At 34.5% G+C, this 11,413-nt stretch overlaps 1 protein-coding gene across 1 annotated transcript; it reads right to left on the bottom strand.

Annotated features, from left to right (window-relative positions):
* Window positions 1-359: 359 nt before the first annotated feature.
* LOC119255177 (splicing factor 3B subunit 1-like) lies at window positions 360-10,690 on the bottom strand (the record flags this gene model as incomplete). Its single annotated transcript, XM_037522130.2, has 13 exons — window positions 360-2,692; window positions 2,954-3,170; window positions 4,357-4,629; window positions 5,997-6,128; window positions 6,416-6,536; window positions 7,939-8,050; window positions 8,137-8,319; window positions 8,593-8,814; window positions 9,242-9,367; window positions 9,498-9,644; window positions 9,748-9,893; window positions 10,178-10,448; window positions 10,565-10,690. Coding segments are annotated over 13 exons (2,235 nt in total), but the record flags the coding sequence as incomplete, so codon positions are not given.
* Window positions 10,691-11,413: the final 723 nt, after the last annotated feature.

Genomic DNA, 11,413 nt, shown 5'->3' on the forward strand with positions numbered 1-11,413 from the left:
TCTAGAGGCATTTTTGGTACTACTGGCATCCAGTGGGTAGAGGTCAGCAACACTGTTCAATATCCTACAATGCCCAGTAGAATTCCCCATGAAGACTCAAATAGCCCCAAATTATATAACGTCAAAACTGAAAAACCCTGGGATAGTCACAATTTCTGCTTTTGAGGCACACATAAGTGCTTATTGGCATTTATGAGGTACTAGAAACCAAACTGAACTAAACAACTGAATTCGTTTTTGGTTTCTTATTTAATAAAGAAAAATGTCCTCTCATTTTACATTAACTTCACCCCAAATAGCTCAATATTGTTAAAATATTGACTGTAGTGTGATAACAAGAGTCAACTAAGATTAAAAACTGGTCTAAGACTTTAGATATAATAAGTTTTATTCATCTGGTAGTACTTGATGCTCACAGGGCACCGTACAACAAATTTAAAAAATACAATATGAAAAAAATTGAACAGCCAAAGAGATCAATTCCATTAGAGGGCCCACAGAAAAACCAACAAAAGCCCACAGAAAAACCCACCCACGGTTCCCTTAAAACAATTTCTTCCTGCTTAAGTTTGGCTTTAAGAGACACCAAAAGAAAGTGCGAAAGAAAAAGAGATTGTTAAAACTTCACATAGCGTCTTTCATGTAAGTATATCACAAAATGCTTCCTTATTCGACAATAAGCATATAAAATAATCCAAAGACCTGTGAGTCCCTATTTGGTCCCAACTCATAACCTTTAGTATCCCCCTCACCTCTCTATCTTCAAGTCACTTTCTACATCAGTTAAAAGTCACTAAAGGTGTGGTAGTCTCCTTACTGCACACTGCCACTACAAAGCAGAGATTTTCCATAAATAAGGGTCCAAGTAAACTGAAGTTGTATAAATACTTGAAGTATACATTTTCTCAAGACTTAAATTTTGGGCTTTGAAATCTAATTGTTGTCTTTGTTTTCATGATTAGAATTCCTCAAGGTTATTTGACATCAACTATGAGAACAGCAAGTTTTAGTTTCATGGGGGCTTTTTGTTACAAACATTTTAGAATGATTTTGGGAATTGTGTTTTACTACACATTGACATGTTATCCAAGTCAGCTCATGTTCACTGTCAATGTGGTAATGGTCAGCCAACTTTACAAGCTATTTCTCATCAAAGCCTCCAAGGAGCTCTGTAGATGTTAACAGTAACTAGACACAAATCTTAGTGTTAGCCTATGTTTACCTTATAGTGGCAGAGTCAGTCCATGCTTATTTGTTGCAGAATCTCACTTCCCATCAGAATTCACAGAAGTACTAATATTGGAAGACAAAACAAAATGGCTGTGGGTAGTTAGAAGAAATCAACTCAAGAAATCTTTGGCCAGAAAATTAGGAAAAGCTTAAAATATTTGCCAAAACCTAAGTACTGCCTTAATGCATGAATCCTCTAGAATTAAATGGCATTTCATTTGTTTGACAACTATAGATCAATTTATCTTAATTACTAAATGCAAAAACTAAGCAAACCAGGTTATTTCAGCTGCTGCCACTATGTAGTATCGTAGCCCAAAGCATTATGCCAAATGTACTCCCCCTTTCCCAATGACTTGAATTTCTTAAGGGTAAAAAGGGCAGGTCAAAAGCACCTTTGTATCCCCTGCACTTAGCACACTGGCTGGGGCCGATACACAGTAGGTGCTCAACAAGTATTTATAGAATACATTGTTGAGTAGGCTTATGACATGGGGAAGAGTCTGAAGATTGTCTTAAGTCTGTAAGCTTTACATAGGTAGCCTCACTCTCAACAGAAAGCAGATTTGAAGTAGGTACCTTCCCCACTTTCTAAAGACTTGTCAAGAGTTGGACATGACTTTAATCACCTCCTGTAAACATGTTCACAAAGCATTTTGAGAAATCAAGAGATGAAAGGCGCTATGTTAAGTGCAAAATAATATTCAAAACAGTTCAGCAAAGGTGCTACATTCTCTATGGTGATGGAACGATTGTGCTAGTTTGAGGTGAACAGCCCCAAATCTACTCTTTGTTTTCATTATCAACAAAACAATGGAATTTTGACAAAGATGCCATCACTTTATATAGCTTGTATTCTAACTATTGTCTATAAATCAGGTGACAAAAAATGAAATTAAACCACTTACTCTACACAAACCAATACTTTTATCAAAGTTCCGCATTTTACAAGTCATGTTCAAAAAACACACACAAGTTAGCATTTTGTACACAAATGTTTATTTCTTAATTAAACATTCCCTTTAAACACAAGGAATGAATTCTAAATCTTCATAAAGATGAATTAAAAATGAAATCCCTCCAGTAAAGTGTGTGTAATCACTGTGTTCTTGGTCACTACTGGCAATTTACTGTTTAACATCAAAAACAAATACGGGTTATTTAAAAATCATGCTACTGCATTTCTAGCTCTTCCTCTATGACCAGTTCTATGCTGATCTGCAATGTTTAAAAGTTTACATCACCAAATTGAAGCAAGTTTAAAGTGTGAAACAGCTGTGCATTAAACACAAAATAAACAAAATTATAAGATATAGTCAAGTTCATAACGAATATAGGTGTTCTTATCATCATTGTAGATTCTTGGGTAATGTGCTATGAGAGCATCCTGTGAACCAATGTAGATGGAATTGTAAATTTTCCAATACACATCTCTGACTTTCCGGGCTGGATGAAATAGACCCTAGAATAATTGAAAGGTTTCATTATTTCAATTTTCAAAAACACATAATCTTAACATAATCAACAAACCATAAAGATTCAAAACATTTCACTTTAACAGAGAAAAAAAACCTGACAATGGGCTAGGTCAAAATTTATCAATAATATCCCTCCCCTCACAACTGTTTCCCCAAAATTTACTATATTGTTAACAAGGAACAGTGACTTTATTCAACTAAATAACTACTTTTATTGAGTAATCTTTTAAAAATCTTTAACCTACCTGTAAACAATACTGTAGCATTCTACATGGTCCAATAGCAACTCTTAGGCCCTCCAGGGCTCCCATAACTGCTTGAATTACATGGGGAGATGTTTCAAACACATTGGGCCATACATAGTTCAACAAGTGATTTAGAGAATCTTCACAACCAAATCCATAAACCCCAAGTGACATGTGTTGTACCACTGCACTAGCCGTCTGTCTGTGTACGAGGTCCCTGTGATGGGAGGAGGGGAGGAAACCTTATTAATTAAGATGGAGCCTTAGATTTTACAGGAAATATTCAACTGCCCATTAGAAAGGAAACTACTAATTCAGTGCAGGAACAGATGCAAGTGAACCTTAACTAACCTTAAATACTGAAATAGAATGACTAATGATTTTTCTTGAGAACTTTTGCTTTAAAATAAACTAAATGTTCTAATTAAAGGAAAGTGAGCAACACAGTCTTGTGCAGTGTACATTTTTAGCATGCTATTAAAGAGGGAATACGTCAATTTCACATATGAATGACAGTAAAATCTCATTTTAAACTATAAAGTCTTTGGAAGTAATTCAATGTTTGCATACAATAAATAAATCCAAATTCAAACCATTCCCTTGTTAAGTGTCATTCAAAAACTCAATTTGGGGAAAAGAACCAATAATTTTCTCCTACTTATAGAAATAAGAACATTATCATTTCTCAGGTTAACTGAATTTGTGTTTATGACAAATTATGGGGTTAAATTGCAAATTACTCAAATGAATAGGAATATCAGAAAATGGGTCTGTGATGGGTATAAAAATTAATTCACACTCTTTGCCCCACAAGGTAATAAAGAATGTAAGAAATAAAAGATGTGGGGGCCTCCTTGGTGGTGCAAGGGATTAAGTCTCAACACCATCAAGCTATTGCCAGTCACTGGCATGAGTTCGATCCCTGACCAGGGAGATAACCCACATGGCGCAGCAGACCTCTCCTGTCTCGCCCAATGCGAGTGTATTTCAGTCAAGCTGTGTATTCAGTCAGCAGTGTATTTCAGTCAAGCTGCCTGTTCTGCTCCCCATTCTTGTCTCTGATGAATCCTCTCTCTCTCTCTCTCTCTCTCTCTCTCTCTCTCTCTCACACATACACACATACCCCACCACCACCCAACTCTGGCCTACACCCCAGTTCTTCTATGTATAGATACATAAAAATAAACCTTTGAAAAAAAAGTGTAAGAAAAAAATACTTGAATTTACTAGCTTTCTTATTTTTCTTATTTACTGTAATAATGCTAATTAGACATAGTGAAGCAGTATTCCTCATTAATAAATTTTCCAACTAAAGTTTTTATTTAATTAGCAATTTTCAATGGCATTATTATCTTTCTAAATAGAATATAACTTTTTTGTTGTATTTAGTTCAAATCACTTACCTATCCATTAAAGCATCTTCAAGTAATGGTGTTACAGCATAAATGTAGTCCTTCCCCATTTCACCAATATATTCAAACAAGAATGAAAGAGATTTTAACACTCCATTTTGAACATTCAGTTCAGGAACTCTGTATTCATTCATTAAGGCAGGTAGTACTGTGAAGGGTGAACATGTTTCAGCAACAATGGCTATTGCTACAGTGGTACAAACTCTGTTCTGCCTTTCCTGAACTTTGAGATTGTTTAGAAGTGTAGCCAATACATCATGAGGGCTGGAAAAAAGAATCAATGTGAGGAAACTATTAGATTACAAGTCAAATTTTTTCAAAAGGAAAAGAAAGACACGAATGAAATTTTATTACTAGCAAGTAAAGATACTAGTAAGGAAATGAACTTCAGTGGGAAACTAATTGTAATAAAATGTAGTATTTTCAAGTCACTGACATTGGCACTATTAAGAATTTCATTTAAATTAAATTCAGTTTTAAAGAAAAAATTCAAAAATAATTCTTTAGTCTTAAGTAAATTTCCTGAAATATGAAAGAAATTTAAATGTTTAGCATTAGTAATTCTTTGAGTGGTCAGGGGCCTCCCCGGTGACGCAGTGGGTTGAGCGCAGCGTTGTGAAGCTATCCGCAGCCTCTGTAGCACTGGTTCAATTCTGGGCCAGCCAGGGAGACACCCATATGGCGCGGCAGACCTCTCCTGCTATGCCCACTGCTCCCCTCAGCAGTGCTTTCGGTCTGTCTGTTCTGCTCCCCACTCCGTCTCTGGTGAATTCTCTCACCCTCTCGTGACTCTGGACTGTACCCCAGCTCTTGTATAAATTAAAAATTAAATCTTAAAAATAAATAATTCTTTGAGTGGTCAAACATGGCACCAGGGCTAGCCAACCATCCCTTATATGGTATCCAAACCATGGTCTCCAGTGCCACCAATCAAAATCTATTTTCTTTTTTCACTCCCACATAACTTTACTGCATTTATTTTACCACAAACTTAGATAAAAGCTAAAAACACAACTGCTATTCATTGCAAATTTTTTGACTATATCACTGCTAACATAATTACTACTACTACCAAAAGAGGCAGGGGGTAGGTAAACTCTTTTCTTGCTAGAAAACATTTTCCTTGTTATTAAGTCACCTGGACATGTAGTGTGCCATTTTTTATAACTGTTTCTACTTTGGTTCTAATGGGATGGAAGCAAACTACCAAATTACCTAGTAATATTGCTGAAAATTAGTTTCTGTGGATTAATCATATAAAAGTATTTTTTAAACACAAAGCATTAATGAGATGCTGATTGTTTTATTAAGAATTGGCTTTAAATTTTAAAGCAATGTCCCCAAAAAGATCGATGAAAACTGAAAATATTCTGAAGATGATAATTTCCACTCTGAAAATATTTGAGGTGCATGTAATCCAAAAACCTCCCAACTATTTTAATTCAATTTAAAGTATAAGAAAACATTTTAAAAATTGAAGGTTGTTTTCTCAACTGCATTATTCATACCATGCCTTAAGAGATTTCTACATAAAAGTATTTTCAGCATAATGGATTCACTACAAAGTCTGAGTGTATGTACATATGCGTATCTATGTCTGTATATATAAAGATACATAGAAAATAACTCACCCAATAGCCTTTGCAATATAACCAAATGTGTTGACTGTAGCTCTACGAATAGCTTTTTTATGAGCCTTTAATAGCTCTAAAAGCTCAAAGCAAATCCTCATCCATTCTCTTGCAGACACATATTCAGCTCCCCTAATTTAAAAAAAAAGTTATTTTTTTGGTGAGTTTTAAAGGTACATTGGCAAATTCATTTCTCAATGCATGATTTCCAACTCATTTTAAGCATTAAATATCACTACTCTTCAAAAAAGGACAAGTTCAGTCTTAGAATTGCATTGCCAGCAAATTGCAATTTTACCAAAAATATTAAAACTGGATATACTTACTTTGGCAACATTAAGCAAATTTTACAAAATAAATTAGAAGGGTTAAATGTTAGCCAATACTGCTTACAAAAAATATTTAAGTAATTTGCCTACCTGTCAGCAATACGTCCAACAAGATCAATACAATTTTCTTGCACTTTTTCATGCCTGTTCTTTAAGATGGGGGTAAGTCTAGGCAGCAGATCTTTAATTGGTGGGGTCATCTTATGCATACCTATGTAACAGAAGTCAACATGCTATCAATTCACATCTGAAGAATAACCTTTGTTCACTTTTCCTTTTACTTAATGATGTAATACACATCATTAGGAATAAATATAAACTTACAGCTGCCTATGGAAAGAGAAAACCCCAGATTTCTGACCAGACTCAGAATTGTTTATAACTTTTTAATTAACAACTTCTGATTATGCATAGAAATGAAAGAAATTAGTGAAGTGATTTAAAGAATGATGGATACTCAACAACAACAAAAAAATCTTATTTGGTTCTGAAATGTATTTGTACACTAACATTTAAATATGGGGAAAGCTCATGTTCCGGCCATACACCACAATATAAGCCAGAGGTAAACATGTAAATTAAAGCAAAATTTTCCAGAAAGGGCCCCCTTACCCTTTAACTGCAAAACAAACAGATCTCCAGTCTCCCTGCAATGCAGGGCATACTTGGATGGTATTTACACCTATGAAGAGAGAAAAAAGGAGGCAGCTGGCAGGGGCTCTTGCTCTAACTAGAGTTGCTTGCTCTGATTCTCTCTCCATGCTCTTCCCATGTTTCCCTGATAAACAACATGGTTTATAACTCCCTACAAACCAGAGTCCCACTAGTGGTCAAAGAGAGAGGAGTGTACTGAATTTGGGGTTATATTTATGCATTAAAATCCCTTACAGAAGTAAGAGTGGCTGGCTATCATCACCAGCTACTGACTTTCTGCTGTGTTAATTTGGCCCCTCTGAAACCCTACAGAAGTTACTTTTGGCAACAGTCATGTCCAATTACAATAAAGATTAAATATAAGACCACTGGCCTTAGCATAATGTTCTTAAAGAATAAAGGCTTTGGCTTCCATACATAAGATGATCTGTTTTATGTTTTTACTTTAGATTAGAAAATGGAACAGACAGTTTTAAAGAATTAGATATAAACATGATAACTTGATTGAATTGGTTTTCTCTATGGTTATGTTCCTTGAACTTAACAGCAAGCAGAAAACTTGCCAAAATCATTTATTAATTCAAGGCTGAATATATATTTTGTCCTAAAAGTAACTAAACTCCAGAGTTGTTGTTCCCCCCGCTATAGAATATAATTATGAGAGCAACACTATTCTTATTAGGATCCTCTACTCTGTGACTTCAGTTTCTTGAGCTGTGACTTCTCCCACCTCTCCTGTAAGATTCTAAACTTGACCTCTCTTTTTTAAAAGTAAAATATAAATGGGTTTTTGGGAGACAAGATTTTGTGACACCCCGACTTAACTACAATTCTAAAGTGTTTTAAAAGAAAAAAAAGTAATCAGAAATCATTACTCAACTCCTAAATGAGTCTATATTTTACTTTCAAAAACCAAAGCAAGTTAAAAGAAAATTTTTTGTGACCAACAAATTTCATACCTATTACATTTACAATGGCCTTCAGTGCTCCAAGAATGCTGCCCAATACTTCAGGGTACTCCTCACCCAAATACTCGTACAAGACAACACCCAAGTGACCCATCAATTTTTCCTATAATAAAAGAAATAATGTTAAAAATGCTACTGTGCACATGATTCTATCTGATAAAGAAATAAAAATCGGATACAAAAGATTACCTCTTGACAAGTCTTCATAACAACTGCAGTTCTAGAGATCAAGTCAGCTGCCTGTTGCCTAACTTTTGCTGATTTGTTATTTAAACGCCACAAAACTGTACCACAGATCTGAGGCAAGTAAGGTTTGACTCGTTTGCCAAGAGCATTGACCACTGTCCCAAAGCCATTTAACATTACTGAGTCCTAAAAAAGAAAAGCCAAGTTAAATTTAAAAATTACATCCACTGGGAACTTAGAATAGATGAAATATACTAATATTTAATCCTTTGCAGTTTGAGTTTAAAAAAAAAATCGTATCTACAATTTTGAAGGAGTATTTCTTGGTTATCAATCGAAAACATGAACATTCAAAGACTACTTTAAATTCCATTACTTTTTACTGATATTTACTAGAGAAGTAATTACTTTTCTACAAATATGAAAGTCACTGGCAACTTGCCATAATTAGTATATTACCTCTGTAGTCTGTTCTTGGAAAGCATAAAGAATACCATCAATCAGTTGTTCTTCAAGTTTATGATCAATATCCGCTGCTCCTAAGTTGCCCATAATTTTCTCAATTGTCTCCATCACCATTTTTCTGTACTGTTCAGCTTCATCTTTCAGATCATCCACAATCCTGGATATAATTTCTGCTGCACCTACTTTATTTGCCAACTCCACAGTGGTATCAACTAACTAAAGAGGAGGAAAAAATTTTTGAAATTATTGCTCTTCCAAGTAAATAAAAAGACATCATGAAAACCAATTACTGTAGCTAATAAGCATACTAAGAACATATACTGAAATCTTAAAACTTTTAAGAGAAAAGATGACAAACAATTTACATGGGAGTCTTAGTCAAGGTTATTTAAAGTAAAATTATTATCCTGTTTCACTCGGCTAAAGTATTTATTCTGCTCTACAAAAGACATCTATTCAAAGCTGGGTATTTATCTTAGGATGCAAAATCAAAATGGAAGTTAGCTGGCTAACTGAAACCCATTTTCTTTCACAAATCAAACACCTATGAACTGTGAGAAAATAACGTAACATGGATTCAAATTGACTAAATATATACTTCAAAGGATCTTAGAAATATATATTTTTTACAATAAAAGCCTACCTGTCGGTAATTTCGTCTATCCAAAGCCATTCTATGTTGCCAGAAGTGTTTAAAAAAAGGAGGAAGAATTTCTGTTTTAATGTAGTTTGCTTCTACACCATCTGTTCCACAACACTGCTTTACCACCTAAAAGTTAAAATTAAAAAAATTACAGTAATGGTTTAACATATACATGTATTTTCTATAACACTTTAAAATTCTCTTTGAACCGCAAAAAAACAAGCCCAATTTAGACTGTTTAATTTGAAACAATTACCTTCAACACAATTTTCTTCATTTCTTCATCAGGAGATTGGAATTCTCGAATAAGGATTAACATCACTTCTCTAGTGTAATAGTTGGCATATTCTGCATCCATGAGAGGAATGAGATACCCAATGGCCTTTAAGAAAGCGGCCAGACCCTATTTTAAAATGAAAAATACATATACTTAGCAAATTAGATTTAAGTTGACTTAACTTCAATGAGATCAAAAAAGAAAAATAAGATCTAATTAGTGTATCTACCTTTCCTCTGTGTTGGCGGATACCCTTCCATAGAGGCTTTAACACAGAATCAAAAGATTCAATCCCATAAGGAGTTGCTGCTTCAGCTAAGGCAGCAATGGCCAAAGCACTAATGGTCCTAACTTTCTGCTGCTCATCCACAAGACCTATAAAACCAAGCACAGGTTTTAACTAAGCAAACTAATTTCCACAATATCATCCAGATTCTGGCAATATATTTAAACATTTGAATTACACAATCTGTTCACTTTAGATAAAATTAGGCTAGTCAATATGAACCACAGCTTATTAGGAGTAATGTTATACATTCCATCATAAACTATATGGTGTTTATGTTTTTAAAGCCCTCTACTTTAACACTTCAAATCAGCAGTCCGAATTTCAGGGCACCTATCTTAAAAAAGATAGACAAAGTAACAATACAACTTACCATGCTCAATGATTTCAACTAAACTTCTGAGATGTGGCAAAATAGCACAGCCCATAAGAATAGCTATCTGCTGTACAATCTTAATGCCAGTGTGTCTTGCTTGCCAGGACTTCTTGCTTTTGCACACAGCTTTTAAGAAGGGCAATAATGAAGGAATGCCCAGGGCAGACGCCACGACAGCAAAAGCTCTAGCCGTTGTGTTACGGACATATTCATCCATGTTATCTATGTCCGGTCTCATGGTGGAGATCATAGTAGCCAAACCAGCAGCCTAAAAGGATGTGAAAACAAAATCATGAGCTGGTAGCATTAACCCTGAACCGTTTTCCAATCAAGTAATCCCTTGAACAGATACATTTTTCTTCTCTACAAATATAATGTAAATACCTTCGCCAAATTAGAAATAATCTCTCGGCCTTCCACTCGAGCATAGTAATCTTCATCAATCAGCAATGGTTCAATGACCACAAGGATCTGAAAAAGAAAAGAGGCCACATTTTCATACCAATTACATGATTAACAATTCAAACCGATTACATGATTATGTAATAGAATTAGGTACACAGTTTGTAACTACCAGAACTCTTGATAATCAAGGGACAAATTAAGAATTTTGATTACCAATTTCAACCACATATAGATGAAAATTTGGGCGAACCCAGTCAAACACAGTCTAATATTCAACATTAAAAAAATTACATCTGTATTTTGCAATTCTAATCCATAATTTCTATCTGCAAAAAGATGGTTCTTAACACTAAATTGCAGTCTAGAAATACACATTTTCTCACCCTAATCCACTATCAATAAAAGCAAATGAAAAAATATGTCCAATATAAACCCATTATGGTAAAATGGCAAAACTCACATCTATAATACACATATTTTATTTGTAGAGATGTGATATATGTTTATACAAAGAAAAAGTTCTGTAACGATATGTAAATTTAACTCAAATGTCCTGCAAGGGAATGAAATTTCACTTTTTACTGTGATTATATAACATCAGTTACTACTTTTAAAATTCTAAAATTTCACAAATACACATAATTAAGTTGGCAAAAAAAACCCCAAAAAACCTCAATTCCTTTTATATTAAAAATGATGAAACCAAGGCCTCCCTGGTGGCGTAAGGGGTTAAGTCTCAGCACTATGAAGCGATCCACTGAAGCAAGCCACTGAAGCACAAGTTCAATCCCCAGCCAGGGAACTAACCCACATGGTGTAGCAGACCTC

This window comes from Talpa occidentalis, unplaced genomic scaffold (assembly GCF_014898055.3).
Source record: "Talpa occidentalis isolate TD23 unplaced genomic scaffold, MPIMG_talOcc4v2.1 talOcc4.3, whole genome shotgun sequence".
NCBI lineage: Eukaryota > Metazoa > Chordata > Mammalia > Eulipotyphla > Talpidae > Talpa > Talpa occidentalis.